Here is a 17,778-nt window from a genome sequence, read left to right on the forward strand (position 1 = left end):
CCCAGTGAAGATGATTGTTGGAGGGAGGGTGGTAATGGGGGGAGGATGGAGAGGGGAACACCCTTATAGAAGTGGAGGGGGAGGGATTAGGGGGATGTTGGCCTGGAAACTGCGAAGGGGAATAACAATCAAAATGTAAATAAGAAATACTCAAGTTAATAAATATATAAAATAAAATAAAAAAGCAATATTCTTTTGTACCATTAATTAAAATTTATGACACAAGAAATTAGTTTTGTCTCTCTTCACTTTATAGAATTAGTATGAGCAACTACTATATTCAATGAAATATAAAAGATTTTCAAAGCTAATTTTTCATTTATTCAAGAGAATTCTGAGCCAAATGTAATGGTAACATCTATATTTCCAATGCTTGGAAGACTAAAGCAGGAATCAGAAAATCTAGTCTCATGTAACAGAATCAGGAAGTATAGTGTGAACTTGGGTTGACTGTGAAGTTGTTTTCCTTTCTACTGCTAGACCTTTTGTAGGACAGAGCTATTGAAATTGAAGAAAGAGAGGGTACTTTATAATTTCCCTACCTTGAACAACCTTTGCTTACTTAAATTTCCCTATCATCTTCCAATCAGTGTTTGATTCCTGTAGTTTTGTAGGGTAGGAAATGAGTCTAGTCCATGGGAATGAAGAAGCAGGAGCTGAATTGTTACAAAGTGATGCCACATTTTCTAGTTTAGGTAAAAGAAAACAAACTGAGTTTGTGCATTATTTCCTAGAGAATCTTTCACCAGAATTTACCAAAGGACGGCTTCGACAGGTCATTTACTGAGCAGTGTGTATGCTATTGGCAGCTAATCACTCAGCAGACTTTACTATGTGGGAGCAAAACTTAATTCTCTCAGGCCAGCGAAAAGGGGGTTACACACACACACACACACACACACACACACACACACACACACATACACACACAGATGCATGCACGCACGCACGCACACACACATGCACACAAACACACACTTGGTGGATGAAGCAAGGTTCCAAAACATTTATTTTTTCTCTCTCATAACTTATGTTCCCCAGCAAAACCTCTTGAGCAGTATAAAAATTGTGCAATTACATTCTGTTTTTAAGTGGATAATTACAATAATTAAAGTGAAAAACAGCATTTTCCCCAATTCCTTTACATGCTTAAACATTTTATATATTATAGGTGAAAAAGCAAATGCAAATTATTCCCAAGGATCCACATAAACTTATGTTTAAATAACTTGTTATAGACTAACGAAGTATAAACAAGCAATGTATTTTTCTCAGCCAGGTCTCTCACTGGCAGGCTTCAAAATTTGTAGTTATAAAGAAAGGATCAATTGTGTTATTTATCTTAAAAGTTAATCTTATAAAGAAAATCTTAAAAGTATCACAAATCAAAAATTTTATCTAAAAATCACTCATTTCTACTTTAAATCCTCAGGTGCACACCTATTCATTAATTTTTCGTTAAATTATATCAGGAAGACAAGAGCAAAAATGAACACAAGAAATTAATCCCCAACCCAACTTTAGCAAGAAAGGCACATCAGCTAGTACTGTTGGGCTGCCATTGTTCTTGTTCCCTGACTTCAAAAATCCTTCTCTCAACTATGAAGAGTGTGCCTTTCTGAATTTTTTTTATTTTTTTTGAAATTAAGGATTGAATTTTATTAAATAATATGCTCTTCTAGTTTTATTTGATATATAACTTAAGGTAGAAATATCAGACCTTTAGAGGGCACAATATGTAAATAAGATAATCATCCTAGAGGACACACACACACACACACACACACAGAGACACACACACACACTCACACACACACAGAGACACACACACAGAGACAGACACACACACACAGAGACACACACACACTCTTTCATTTAGTTCTAAAGTAAATATTCTTTGCAGGTAGTAGACGCATATTCACAAAGCTTTTGTAAATACATTAAAACATAACCATATAAATTACAAAAATTACATCCTAAAAAATCACCTCTGTCCCCTGACAGGGGACCTCATCACATGTGTCACCTTTAATATTGTCACAGGAGCATGCCCAGGGAAACTGTACCCTGTGACTCTAAGTTACTTCACTCCTCTTTGACATTCCATAGTCTCAAAACACTCCCAGTTTGAAGTTCTTCCCGGAGACCTACTGAGTCCTAAAACTTCCCTGACAAATGAGCTTGGATAGATTAGGGAACACCAAGAAAGAAATTTAATTTCTTTCAGGTCGAGCTTATGAGAATGTAATTTTTAGTCCCACTGCTGGCTGCATGAGTTTCTTAGCAAACTGCAGCAGTACCAGTTTTCTCATTTTTAGTCACACTGATAATAACAATAGTGGATATATATATATATATATATATATATATATATATATATATATATATATATACAAACAAGTCTGTTCCCAATGGAGTCATGATGATTAATTAACATACTGTCTAGTACTGAGTAAATCTTAACTAAATATTAGTAATGTTGCTGATCGCCGTTGAACTGCTATCCTAAGTCTTAGTAGACAATTGGTTCGTAGTTACAAAAATATTTGGAATTTCTTGTTTAAATTGACTGTATAAAATTTTACAGTGTAGATATGATGAATATCTGTGCAGGGAGATGAGCATATTGACAAACAATTTGAAGTGGCCATAGGGCTCTATTTTTAAAAATATGTGTAATTGGCTTTTAAAGAAATAAACATATATTTTTCAAGTCAATTTACTCTATTTCAACTTTGCAGATCATTTTCATGTTTTTGATTTTACTTAGATATAATATTTAGGAGCATCAATGTATACTTAGAGAAGAAAGAAGCTTCTCATTTTAAAATTTATTTACCCTATTTTATGTGCATTGGCGGTTATAGCTGCATGTATGTCTATGTGAGTGTCGGATCTTGGAGTTACAGACAGTTGTGAGCTGCCATGGGGTACTTGTATTGGAAACCTAGTCCTCTGGAACAGCAGTAGTGCTCTTCAGCACTGAGCCACCTATCCAGCACCCACCTTTCTGAATTTTAAATTGTCCCCCAAGAAGTTCTATATCAAAGCCACTAACCAAAACATCATAACTTAATTTTACTAACAATGTACACCTCCCAATTCATTCTAAAGTTAATGGTTGAATCATTAATCTGCTCCAGCAGCTATACTTGGAAAAGAATCAATCACTCTCATTCTGAGTGCCAATGACACTGCCCAGTGAGGGGCTGGAACCCCTTAGAGTTTTCATTCAACTCATAGATTATGAGGGATATGATGACCACAAGGGAAACAAGCCTAGTGAAACTCCATCGCAGCCTGAAGTCCTCAGGACATAGTCCTTGGGGCTCTGCCTCTCTAAGGCACACCCTTTGTGGATGTGTTAAATACTGGGCTGCCCTCCAGGAATTCTAAGCTGTTTACCCGTCCTTTCCATGGCCTCCAACAAGAATTCTAACTACTTTATCATGCATTCCTCTTTATCCTGTAATCATTAAGTTTTAGGAGTAGATTTTCTCTCAGTGCTTTCCCCATTGGTTTTCATCAGCCTTTTATATGAGATCTAAGCCAAATCCACACTTCAAGGCCTTCTGTCAATACTTCCTACCTCTGTCTTGTTTGGCCTATCTCCGAAACACCTATACATGTTCACTGCCCTGATGGTTCTCTGGGAATTCAGTTGTTCAAAGCAGGAGTCTCAGCCATTGTCAGCTAGGTAGATATTATTTTATCTTTAGGCAGAAGTCTTAATCTAGGCTTTTTGGAGAATTCCAGGTCCCCTGGTACTATTGGAGCTTCATTCAGTTGACTCTAGGAAGAGGCAGACACCCCTCCTCTTCCTCTTTGTCTAGGGATAAGGGGTTTGAGACTCATATCACAGATCTATTTGGAGAAATATGCTAGAACGCATGTGTACTGCCTATCTGTTGTCACTCCTGTCTCAGTGTGTATGAGGGTAAATGTGGGAAGCTTTTTTTTCTTTATTAACTCGAGTATTTCTTAATTACAATTCGATTGTTATTCCCTTTCCCGGTTTCCGTGTCAACATCCCCCTAGCCCCTCCCCTCCGCTTCTATATGGGTGTTCCCCTCCCCATCTTCCCTCCATTACCGCCCACCCCCCAACAATCACGTTCACTGGAGGTTCAGTCTTAGCAGGACCCAGGGCTTCCCCTTCCACTGGTGCTCTTACTAGGATATTCATTGCTACCTATGAGGTCAGAGTCCAGGGTCAGTCCATGTATAGTCTTTAGGTAGTGGCTTAGTCCCTGGAAGCTCTGGTTGCTTGGCATTGTTGTACATATGGGGTCTCGAGCCCCTTCAAGCTCTTCCAGTTCTTTCTCTGATTCCTTCAACGGGGGTCCTGTTCTCAGTTCAGTGGTTTGCTGCTGGCATTCGCCTCTGTATTTGCTGTATTCTGGCTGTGTCTCTCAGGAGAGATCTATATCCGGTACCTGTCAGCCTGCACTTCTTTGCTTCATCCATCTTGTCTAATTGGGTGGCTGTATATGTATGGGCCACGTGGGGAGCTTTTAACTAAATTTTCAGAGACACTGTTTGAGAATCTTTCATATTCTCTTACAACTTCTTTGGTGAGAAACATCTGTCAGTTCTCAGTGGTTTAGTTGAAAATCATTGTATCACCATATTTCCCATAATTAGGAATTAATATTCATAGCCGTATTCATTTTCGTTTAGTTGTGTTACACTCAAATAATATGAGAAAATGTTAAAACTCAACCAAAATAAAAATATTGTTAACTTTGAAGAAACCTGAAGACATGAATTTGAAGGATAATTATTAAACTTTTTATTATTTCATTATATCAAAAGATGGGTTATCTGAATACTGACAACTCTTATGCATAACAAGTGTAAAGAAGATGAAAATTTCTGTAATACCAAGACACATCATGGTAAATAAACTATGGATCTCTCCCTTTAGTCAGTAACTAGCATAGTCAGTAGAAGTGTATACTCCTTGGCAATAAAATCACACATTAAAATGGAAAATCCCCAATTCACCTCTACTGTTACTTGCTATGCTGAGATGAGAAATGTGTTTATCAGTGTGTTTTTGACAATGTTTGTAAGAACCTGTCTAAATAGCATATGAATAATAAGGAAGCACGAAGAACACAAATAATAATCCAGTTATAAGTTTGCTAATAAAATTTCTAGTTATGATTCAAATGGATTTATTACCTAAATTGATTTTTATAGTTAGTTATTTTTTGAAAATTTAGTTAAATTACAAGTGGACAGAGGTTATTCGATTAGTTATTATTATATTTATTCCTTTGGATTCTCATCTTATAATAAGGAGCTATGTATGCTGTTTCCCTAACGACTGGCCATTCAACCATCTGCATTCCTGACTTCTTACTTGTTTTTAAATTCTCTTCTGCCTTATTCCACTATACTATTCTTCCTACTGGATGGAAACTGCAAGAGGGCAGAAAGTTTTCTCTTATATTTCTCTAATTTATTCTATAGAATGGTATTTATAAAGAGAAAGATGCTCATTATGTATTTGTTTAACATCAATTCTACTATCTATTGTACATCTAATTAAAAAATTCCCGTTCGGCTCCCAAATTTGTTCCTTTTCTCTCTTCATCCTCCCAATGTTGGGATGTCTTCTGTCTCCATTCTTCAATTTTTGAATTATCGCCCTGCACTGGTTAATTTTTTGCTGTGTTAAAGCACCATAGCCAAAACTGACTTGCGAGAGTAGCTTGTACCTTGACTTAAAGGTTCAGGGTGAGTTCATAACGGTCTGAGTGAGATGGTAGCCGACAGTCCGAGCAGGATGCTGAACATTCACATCCTCAAAGGCAAATAAAGCCAGAGTGCAATCTGGAAGTGGGTGAGGCTATAAAGTGTAAAAACCCACCCACAGTGACGTGCTTCTTCCATTAAGGCTCCGCCTCCCAAAGGTTCATAACCTATCCAAACAGTGCCTTCAACTAAGGACCGAGTTTTCACATATATGAGCCTGTGGGAGACATTTCTCATTTAGATCACTACACAGCCATTGTAATAGACATTCAGTAGTTAAATGCTACCAATGTTTCTAGCCCTCCTCATTGTTCTAGAATCAGAGCAAGACATAGGGTTTCCATCCAATAACTTTTTATGCTCTTTTTAATCATGCAAGATGCCTTTGTCCTAATTCTTTCACTGTAGTCTTTACTTTTCTTCCTGATGCTTTTGCAAACATGTAAGACCTGTAGTGTTTACATTATAGAATGACAGCTCTTTACCAAGAGTGGGCAAGAGTCCTGAATGCCACTTCCATCCATTACAAGTAATACAGTGACAGTTCAGGAATGCTTGGAAACTCCTATATAGTTACATAGTTAAACAAAAGAACAATATGGCAGGTATGTATGTACATTCCCATGAGCACACAGTTTCCTTCTGGGGTGGTCCTCCTGAGGTGGTCCCTGAGCATTACCCTATGAAGTCTTGGGAGGACTGGCTTTACTTCTCCACTTGTCTTTGATCCAAGGGCTAACTTTAGCCCACCATGGCTACTGCTCGGATCTTAGCTATGGTAGGCTCTGGATCAGCACTGTGTCGTTTGTTTTCCCATCAGCTGCACCTGGATTCTGACAGGTTGTAGGCTGAACAAAACATTTCACCTCAGTACAGTTCACACTACATATGCTAGGGGATAGCTCTTCACCTCTTAATCTTTTCTCCTACCAACTCTTTGATCATAGTTTAAAGCCTTCCAAAAACTCACCCATGGAATGATTAGGCTCTCTTGTTAATTTTCTTCCTGAAAACTCCTACTGATCCCAGATCTTGTCATATTTTCTTCCTAGTAGGCTGATAGTCCCCTTTGTCTGCTCTTTTGTTAGTATCAGGTATTTGCTTTAGTACTTTACGAATCCAACTTCTGTGGCAGTCTTGTGGTGTTCTGCCAAAGTCTCTTTCACTGCATAGAGATTGTGTTCCTCCACAGGGCTCATCAAAAGCATTTAAGTTCCATACTAGTTCCTGTGTCTCTGATGGATCAACCTTTTTCTTAACTCTCCTGTGAGCCTAGCCTTGTATGGCCTATTGATTCAAACACAGCCTTGGCATACCTAGTTTTCTCAGTAATGCCTGTCTGCTCTTGAACATGTCATCAAACATTGCCTCAGTCAGACATATTTTTTTCAGTAATACTTGCCTTTCCTTTTGAACTGGGCAGCAGCACTGTCTCCCAGTACCTAGCCTCTTTAGTAATGTTTGTCTCTTATTATAGGGTGGCTGTTCTTCATGGAGATTTCAGGAGATCCATAATGGCTTGCATGAGCCAGTGTATCAAATAATGCTGCCCCTCACTTTGCAGTAATGCAACCTTTGTTTCTAGGGGGAATGGCTAGTTAGTTGGTTCACTAAACCTCTTTGCTTCTCCTGCACCAATCCCGTTGACTTCAGTTTCATGAGCTGTGCTGATTGCTCCTTCACTCCTTCTTTATGGTCTTTTCTTTTTTTAATTCAAGCAGTTCACATATTGGCTATTTCCTGTTTACTGTACTTTCATGTATCCATTAATCCCACATTAAGACTCTTCTACAAGCAGGTCTATCAATTCTGCCTCACTCTCTTCCTCCTTACCTTCTTGTTTTCACCATGGATTCCAAGGCGTTGGACATGGAGCTTTAACACATATTTAGTTTTATCATTCATTTTGTGAGATTTTATAGTCTACAGAATATATGTTCTCCATCTGTTTCCATAAATTTATGCCTAAATAGTCAGCATATTGAAGCCATTGTGGTTTTTTATTGTGAAATTATATGCTGCAGTGTATAACAATGATCTGAGTATAAACTTACACCCTATAACCTTGCTATATATGTCTCCAGTTATTTTCTTTCTTTTTAGGTATTCTGGGATATTTTCTTTGTAGATAAATCATGTCATCTGTTATATAGACAATTTTTCTTCCTACAAAGGCTTTCTATGCATATATTAATATATTTGTGGTTCAAAATTATATTAGACAGTATTATGTTAAGATCGGTTGAATGCTCAGGTGAGGAATACAAGGAGTATGAAATTGACATTGTGCCAAAGGTTTTGGCTGGGGCATTTAAAGCTTGTAGTTATGGTAAATAGGTGTCCTTCTCTATGATTCTTTATAGATACCCCATCACAGAGGGTGCAGTTTATTCTTGGAACTGAGGACGATGATGAGGAGCACATTCCTCATGACCTTTTCACAGAACTGGATGAAATTTGCTGGCGTGAAGGGGAAGATGCCGAGTGGCGAGAAACAGCCAGGTAAAGATTAGGGTTGAAGGGTGAAAGAATATTTTTATTTTATCTAGGTCACTAGAAGAACAGCGACCCAGTGCAACGACTCTGCAAACATCTAGGATTTTCACAGCTTTCTGAATTTGCTCATCTGGCCTGGGCAGATCCTATAATGGTATAGGGGTCAGAATGAAATCTGAAGGCAGTAATTAAACAGTGATGCAGAGCCAGCTACAGCTGCAGCCTTAAAGATAAACAGTAACATGATGTGTGTGCCAGCAACAAAGCAATGGAAATCAAAAGCAATTTGTTTCTATCTTTTCAGCTGCTGACTTATACCCAAATTGGTGTTATCATGTGGTAATTTCACTGTGGGCTTTTATGGGAAAAAAAGAGAATTTCGTTGTAGTTCTCAATTTAATGTAGTGTTTGGTAAGGAATAAAAATATTTTATGTTGTTTTCAAGCATAAAAATTCATTAAGTTGGATATTTTTAGAAATTTATTTTAAAATATTTTTTCATAATTAATATTTTAGGTGTGCCATATAATTATGAATTACTATAAAAGTCAATGAATTATATTTTTACCTTTCACTAACTTACTGACATTTATTCATTTTATACATTTATTTATTAATAGTCATTTATATATATAATGCTATAGTCTAATAGCATTAGATCTTGTGTTCAATAATCCTACAGTCTAGACAAGACCACAGAGTTGTAAATGTTGTATAATGCATACTGTGACTAAGATATGTGTAGTAAGTACAAAGACCTAGGGTTGTCCTTGCTCTAAAGAGATTCAGGTATCTATATGAATATGACTCACCTGAGGTCTACATAAAAATGTAGATTTTATATATGTTAGACATACAGTCTTAAGTTCTGCATTTTGGTATCAACAAATAAATGTATGCAATAATTTAAATTACCTAATTGCTATGTAATTGAACTTTATTTAGCCAATAGTGATAAAAATTTAGTTTTTTTCCAATAAAATTGCTATAATGATCATTTTTTTAAAGCAAGCTTCCATTTGATGGTACATCAAACACTTTTTATTTGAGAGTCACATTTTCAATAGGAAGAACATTTTCGACAAGGGTAGCGGAGAATAGGTCAGAATAACTACATTGGAGTGATTTCTGATCTGAATCTTATTTTTTTTTACTTTTAATTTAATATGTTTTGAGATTTTCATTCGTGGACCTTGTATTTTTATCATTTTCACCCCTCTTTCCTTTCCAACTTCTCCCGTGTCTTCTCTTGTCAGAATCATACCACTCTATATACTGCATTATACTCTTATATACATAAGTACAAGCTGATCAGTCTATATAATGTTTCTCATAATGAATATAAAAATAATATTAAAGAAGAGGCTACAAATTTGACAGAGAACAAAGAAGGGCATTTCAGATGCTCTGGAGGGAGGAAAAGTGTATTTAGAATAAGAATCATTCCCCAATAGACTTATGTATGTTAGTTTCCCAGTGGATGAATTGTGTGAAAGGGTTAGGAGGTGTGGCTTTGTTGGAGAAGGTGTGTCACTGTGGGAGGGCTTTGAGCTTTCAAAAGAATTTCATAATGCTCTCAGCTACATGCTAGTGGCATGCTGTCTGCTTTCCTCCGTGATGATCATGGAGTAAGAATCTAAAACTCTAAACAAGCCCATAATTAAATGCTTTCAGTTATTATTAGATATTTTATGTATTTACATTTCAAATGTTATCCCCTTTTTCCCCTCTCCCATGACCCCCTTCCGCTTCTATAAAGATGCTCCTACTCTGACCCACCCACTCCCAACTCAACACTCTGGCATTCCCCTAAAGTGTGGAAATGAGCCTTCACAGGAAGAAGGACTTCTTGTCCTACTGGTGCTGGACAAGGCCATCCTCTGCTACATATGCTGCTGGAGCCATGGGTCCCTCCATGCAAGGGTTGTTTAGTCCTTGGGAGCTATGGGGGAGCTGGTTGGTTGATATTGTTGTTCTTCCTATGGGGTTGCAAACCCCTTCAGCTACTTCAGTCCTTTCTCTAACTCCTCTGTTGGGGACCCCATGCTCAGTCTGGGGGTAATCAACAAGCATCCTCATTTGTATCAGTAGGGTTCTGGCAGAGCCTCTCAGGAGACACCCATACCAGGCTCCTGTCAGCAAGCACTCCTTGGTACCAGCAATAGTGAATGGGTTTGGTGGCTGCATATGGGATGGATCCCAGGTGGGGCAGTTTCTGGATGGCCTTTCCTTCAGTCTCTGCTCCACTCTTTGTCCCTGTATTTCTTCCAATGAGTATTTTGTTCCCCTTTCTAAGAAGGACAGAAGCATCCACATTTTGGTCTTCTTCTTTTTGAGTTTCATATGATCTGTGAATTATATCTTGGGTATTCTGAGCTTTTGGGTTAATATCCACTTACCAGTGAGTGCATCCATTGTAGGGTTTTGTTGTTGATGTTGATGTTATTGTTGTTGTTGTTGTTTTCTGAATGAGTAACCTCACTCAGGATAATGTTTTCTAGTTCTATCCATTTGCCTAAGAATTTCATGTAGTCATTGTTTTTAATAGCTGAGTAGTACTCCATTTTGTAAATGTACCACATTTCTGTATCCATTCCTTGTGGGATAATGTCATTACACAGGTGAAGGCAGGTACAAGATAGAATGATACCTGTCATTGGACAAGAAGTAAGGATGGGTGGGAGAAAAGTTTGAGGGAAGAGGAGGAGAATGGAACAGGAGACTGGAGAGGAAGCTGTGGAGAGAACATAGAGGCTGATGTCAAGATTCCACTCTGTGTATTTACAGGTTGTTATGAATATTCTTAAAGGATGGATGTGTACAGGGCTTTGTATGTTTAGGTGGGAAATTATAACTTATCAATTGTATCAGAGGTTATTGTGTTGTGTGTTCTTTTTGTGGCGATTTAAGTCTAAGAGAGTATGTGGCAGCTGGGACACTAAGCCGCCATGCAATTAAGATGTTTATTTCTGGTATGGTCTTGGGAACAGGATGGGTAGAGAGATTGCTGCCAGGCTCAGAGAGACGCCTTCAGCAGTGTGTAACAGTATGGAGCAGAGTGGGTGAGATGTTTTGCTGACTGAGATAAAGATCTATCAGATATCTTGGGAGAACTGTGGTGCCGGACCTAGTGGAGGTAAAAGACAGCATTTCTTATAAATTTATAACAATTCCTCTGTTGAAGGATATGTGGGTTCTTTCCAGCTTCTGGCTATTATAACTAAGACTGCTATGAACATAGTGAAGCATGTGTCCTTGTTATATATTGGAGCCTCTTTTGGGTATATGCCAAAGAGTGTTATACTGGGTCCTCAGGTAGTGCAATGTCCAATTTTCTGAGGAACCACCAGACTGTTTTCTAGAGAGATTGTACCAGCTTGCAATCCCACCAAAAATGGAGGAGTGGTCCTCTTTCTCTACATCCTCGCCACCATCTGTTAATTTTTTTTATCTTAGCCATTCTGACTGGTGTGAGGTTGAATTTCAGAGTGATTTGCATTTCCCTGATAACTAAGGATGTTAAGCATTTCTTTTGGTGCTTCTCAGCCATTCAGAATTCCTCAGCTGAGATTTTTTTCTTTAGCTCAGTACCTCATTTTTAATAGGGCTCTCAGAAGTCTAACTTCTGGAGTACTTTGTATATTTCAGATATTAGCGCTCTATCAGATGTAGGATTGGTAAAGATCTTTTCCCAATCTGTTGGTTGCCATTTTTGCTAATGACAGTGTCCTTTGCCTTACAGAAGCTTTGAAGTTTTATAAGGTCCCATTTGTCAATTCTTGATTTTAGGGTATAAGCCATTGGTGTTTTGTTCAGGGAAATTTCCCCAGTGCCCATGTGATCGAGACTCTTCCCCACATTTTCTTCTATTAGATTAAGTGTATCTGGTTTGATGTGGAAGTCCTTGATCCACTTGGACTTAGTACAGGGAGATAAGAATGGATCGATCTGCATTCTTCTACATTCTGACCTTCAGTTGAACCAGCAACATTTGTTCAAAAGGCTATCTTTTTTCCATTAGATGGTTTTGTCTCCTTTGTCAAAGATCAAGTGATCATAGGTGTGTGGGTTCATTTCTGGATCTTCAATTCTATTTTACTCATCGACTTGCCTATCTCTGTACCAGTACCATAAAGTTTTTATCACTCTTGCTCTGTAATACAGCTTGAGGTGAGGGATGGTGATTCCCCCAGAAGTTCTTTTGTTGTTGAATATAGTTTTTGCTATCCTGGTTTTTTGTTATTCCAAATGAATATGGAAATTTCTCCTTCTAACTCTATGAAGAAATGAGTTGGAATTTTGATGGGAATTGCATTGAATCTATAGATTGCTTTTGGAAAAATGGCCATTTTTACTATATTAATCCTGCCAATCCATGAGCATGGGAGGTTTCTTTCTTCAGACACTTGAAGTTCTTGTCACACAGATCTTTCACTTGCTTGGTTAGAATCACACCAAGGTATTTTATATTATTTAGGACTATGTGAAAGGTGTCATTTCCCTAATTTCTTTCTCAGCCTGTTTATCCTTTGAGTAGAGGAAGGCTACTGACTTGTTTGAGTTAATTTTATACCCAGCCACTTTGCTCAAGTTATCAGGTTTAGGAGTTCTCTGTTGGAGATTTTTGGGGTCAATTAAGTATACTATCATATCATCTTCAAATACTGATATTTAGACTTATTCTTTTTCAATTTGTATCCCTTTGATTTTTGTCTAATTTCTCTGCCTGGGACATTATGTACTACCTTGAATAAGTAGGGAGATAATGGGCAGCCTTCTCTAGTCCCTGATTTTAGTAGGATTGTTTCAAGTTTCTCACCCTTTAGTTTGATGTTGGCTACTGGTTTGCTGTATATTGCTTTTACTACGTTTAGGTATGGACTTTGAATTCCTGATCTTTCCAAGACTTTTACCATGAAGGATGTTGAATTTTGTCAAATGCTTTCTCAGCATCTAATGAGATAATCATGTGCTTTTTTCTTCTCTAAGTTTTTTAAATAATGGACTATATTGGTGGGTATTTGTATATTGTACCATCCCTGTATTCCTGGAATGAAGTCTACTTGACTATGATGAATGATCATTTTGATGTGTTCTTAGATTCAGTTTGAGAGAATTTTATTGAATATTTTTGCAACAATATTCATGAGGCAAATTGGTCTGCCTTTCTTTTTAAGGTCATTGTGTGGTTTAGGTATAAGTGTAATTGTGGCTTCAAAGAACAAATTTGTAGTGTTCGTTTGTTTCTATTTTGTAGAATAGTTTGAAGAGTATTGGTATCAGGTCTTCTATGAAGGTTTGATAGATTTCCACACTAAACCCATCTGGATTTGGGGTTGTTTTGGTTGGGAGACTTTTTTTAAAATAATTTTTAATAATACTTGAGTATTTCTTATTTACATTTCGATTGTTATTCCGTTTCCCAGTTTCCTTGCCAACATCCCCCTAACCCCTCCCCATCCCCTTCTATATGGGTGTTCCCTTCCCCATCCTCCCCCCATTACTGCCCTCCCCCAACAATCACCTTCACTGGGAGTTCAGTCTTAGCAGGACCAAGGGCTTCCCCTTCCACTGGTGCTCTTACTAGGCTATTCATTGCTACCTATGAGGTTGGAGCCCAGGGTCAGTCCATATATAATCTTTGGGTAGTAGCTTAGTCCCTGGAAGCTCTGGTTGCTTGGCATTGTTGTACATATGGGGTCTCGAGCCCCTTCAAGCTCTTCCAGTTCTTTCTCTGATTCCTTCAACGGGGGTCATATTCTCAGTTCAGTGGTTTGCTGCTGGCATTCGCCTCTGTATTTGCTGTATTCTGGCTGTGTCTCTCAGGAGCGATCTACATCCAGCTCCTGTTGGTCTGCACTTCTTTGCTTCATCCATCTTGTCTAATTGGGTGGCTGTATATGTATGGGCCACATGTGGGGCAGGCTCTGAATGGGTGTTCCTTCTGTCTCTGTTTTAATCTTTGCCTCCCTATTCCCTGCCAAGAGTATTCTTGTTCCCCTTTTAAAGAAGGAGTGAAGCATTCGCATTTTGATCATCTGTCTTGAGTTTCATGTGTTCTGTGCATCTAGGGCAATTCAAACATTTGGACTAATAGCCACTTATCAATGAATGCATACCATGTGTGTTTTTCTGTGATTGGGTTACCTCACTCAGGATGATATTTTCCAGTTCCATCCATTTGCCTATGAATTTCATAAAGTCATTGTTTTTGATAGCTGAGTAATATTCCATTGTGTAGATGTACCACATTTTCTGTATCCATTCCTCTGTTGAAGGGCATCTGGGTTCTTTCCAGCTTCTGGCTATTGTAAATAAGGCTACTATGAACATAGTGGAGCATGTGTCTTTGTTATATGTTGGGGCATCTTTTGGGTATATGCCCAAGAGAGGTATAGCTGGGTCCTCAGGTAGTTCAATGTCCAATTTTCTGAGGAACCTCCAGACTGATTTCCAGAATGGTTATACCAGTCTGCAATCGGTTTGGAGACTTTTAATGGATGCTTCTATTTCTTTAGGAGTTATGGGACTGTTTAGATGGCTTTTCTGATCCTCATCTAACTTTGGTACTTGATATCTGCCTAGAAAATTGTTCATTTCATCTAGATTTCCAGTTTTGTTGAGAATAGGCTTTTGTAGTAAGATCTGATGATTTTTTAAAATTTCCCCAGTTTCTGTTGTTATGTCTTCCCCCTCCTTTATGATTTTATTAATTTGGTTTTGCTCTCTGTGTCCTCTGGTTAATATGGCAAAGGTTTATCTATCTTGTTGATTTTCTCAAAGAACCAGCTTTTAACATGAAAGGGAGTTGTCTTCTGTTAAATGCTTTCTCAGTGTCTATTGAGATGATCAAGTGTTTTTTGGGTTTTTTTTTTTTTGAGACTTTTTATATAGTTGATTACCTTGATGAATTTCCATATATTGAACCATTCCTGCATCTTGTTGATTTTCTCAAAGAACCAGCTCCTGGTTTTGTTGATTCTTTGTATAGTTCTTTTTGTTTCTACTTGGTTGATTTCTGCCTTCAGTTTTATTATTTCCTGTCATCTCCTCCTCTTGGGTGTATTTGCTTCTTTTTGTCCTAGAACTTTCAGATATGCTGTCAAGTTGTTAATGTGTGCTCTCTCCAATTCCTTTTCAGAGGTACTCAGAGCTATGAGTTATCCTCTTAGCACTGCATTTATTGTATCACACAAGTTTGTGTATACCGTGCCTTCATCTTCATTAAATTCTAAAGTGTCTTAAATTTCATTCTTTATTTCTTCCTTGATCAAGTTATCATTGAGTAGAGTGTTGTTCAGCTTCCATGCTTTCTTTTGTAAGAGTGGTCCTGGCCATGGCTTATATTCAGACAATAGAATAATACCTAAGACAAAATGGAATGAGGAAATGATATGATTATATATAAAAATTTTACCTCAAAAAGTCATTATTTTAAAAACGCTAAAAATAGATTTCCATAAAGCTGAGATGTATGCTTCTGAGCTGACTTGTGATAATTTAGTTTTGAGTTAGTCAAGCATAAAAGTAGGGAGCTTAGTTTGCTCAACAAAGGGAGGGGATGCGCTGAAGTACACGATACAGAAATTATCATTTTGTTGACATGGCCTGGACCTGAAGGGACCAATCAACAGTTCTCTGCACCCAAATCCCGTGGAAGGGAGAGCTAAACCTTCAGAGGGGCAGACATGCCAGGGAAGCCAGAAGAGACTACACTCTGCCCACATTTCTGACTCCAGAGGAAAACACCTGATGCAATCTGGGACCATGGTGCACGGGGCCTCCCGGAAAAGGCACTGCAGGTTGTCCTGGTTGCCACCCTCATGGAGAGCTCAAAAGGAGCCCCCCCATGAGCAACATGAGCCACAGGACCACAGGTAACACCAACTTTTCTGTTCCAAGTGACCTTCCTGGTGGACTCAGGACACAGCCCCACAGGAACAGCTGAAGACTAGGAGGCAAGAAAGACTACACGCCCAAAAGCAGAACACTCTGTTCCCACAACTGGCTGAAAGAAAACAGGAAAACAGGTCTACAGCACTCCTCACATGGGCCTATAGGAAGGTCTAGCCACTGTCAGAAATAGCAGAACAAAGTAATACCAGACACAACCTGATGGCCAGAGGCAAGCGCAGGAACCCAAGCAACAGAAACCAAGACTACATGGCATCATCAGAGCCCAATTCTCCCACCAAAGCAAACACAGAATATCCAAACACACCAGAAAAGCAAGATCTAGATTTAAAATCACATTTGATCATGATGCTGGAGGACTTCAAGAAAGACATGAAGAACTCCCTTAGAGAAACGCAGGAAAACATAAATAAATAAGTAGAAGCCTATAGAAAGGAATCACAAAAATCCCTGAAAGGATTCAAGGAAAACAGAATGAAACAGGTGAAGGAATTAAAAATGGAAATAGAAGCAATAAAGAAAGCACAAAGGGAAACAACCCTGGATATAGAAAACCAAAGGAAGTGACAAGGAGCCACAGATACAAGCATCACCAACAGAATGAAAGAGATAGAAGAGAGAATCTCAGGAGCAGAAGATTCCATAGAAATCATCGACACAATGGTCAAAGATAATGTGAAATGGAAAAAGCTAATTGTCCAACACATACAGGAAATCCAGGACTCAATGAGAAGATCAAACCTAAGGATAATAGGTATAGAAGAGAGTGAAGATTCCCAGCTCACAGGACCAGTAAATATCTTCAACAAAATCATAGAAGAAAACTTCCCTAACCTAAAGAAAGAGATGCCCATGAAAACACAAGAAGCCTACAGAACTCCAAATAGATTGGACCAGAAAAGAAAATCCTCCCATCACATAATAGTCAAAACACCAAATACACAAAATAAAGAAAGAATATTAAAAGCAGTAAGGGAAAAATGTCAAGAAACATAAAAAGGCAGACCTATCAGAATCACACCAGACTTTTCTCCAGAAACTATGAAGGCCAGAAGATCCTGGACAGATGTCATACAGACCCTAAGAGAACACAAATGCCAGCCCAGGTTACTGTATCCTGTAAAACTCTCAATTAACATAGATGGAGAAACCAAGATATTCCATGACAAAACCAAATTTACACAATATCTTTCTACAAATCCAGCCATACAAAGGATAATAAATGGTAAAGCCCAACATAGGGAGGCAAGCTACACCCTAGAAAAAGCAAAAAAACTAATCATTTTGGCAACAAAACAAAGAGAAGAAGAGCACACAAACATAATCTCACATCCAAATATGAATATAACAGGAAGCAATAATCACTATTCCTTAATATCTCTCAATATCAATGATCTCAACTCCCCAATAAAAAGACATAGATTAACAAACTGGATACGCAATGAGGACCCTGCATTCTGCTGCCTACAGGAAACACACCTCAGAGACAAAGACAGACACTACCTCAGAGTGAAAGGCTAGAAAACAACTTTCCAAGCAAATGGTCTGAAGAAGCAAGCTGGAGTAGCCATTCTAATATTGAATAAAATCAATTTTCAGGTAAAAG

General features: G+C 38.1%; 1 protein-coding gene across 13 annotated transcripts in view; it reads left to right on the forward strand.

The window, feature by feature from the left end:
- Slc4a10 (solute carrier family 4 member 10) overlaps positions 1–17,778 on the forward strand; it is a 316,713-nt gene that overhangs the window by 175,617 nt on the left and 123,318 nt on the right. For all 13 annotated transcript variants that reach the window (XM_063283270.1, XM_006234283.5, XM_006234277.5 and 10 more), the window contains exon 4: positions 8,126–8,264. Coding sequence is in view for 12 of the 13 variants with exons in the window: in XM_006234283.5 (XP_006234345.1) it covers positions 8,126–8,264 (139 nt within the window). In the remaining variant the exon portion in view is untranslated. The remainder of the gene's footprint in view (positions 1–8,125; positions 8,265–17,778) is intronic.

The sequence above is a fragment of the Rattus norvegicus genome, chromosome 3 (genome assembly GCF_036323735.1).
Source record: "Rattus norvegicus strain BN/NHsdMcwi chromosome 3, GRCr8, whole genome shotgun sequence".
Classification (NCBI taxonomy): Eukaryota; Metazoa; Chordata; class Mammalia; order Rodentia; family Muridae; genus Rattus; species Rattus norvegicus.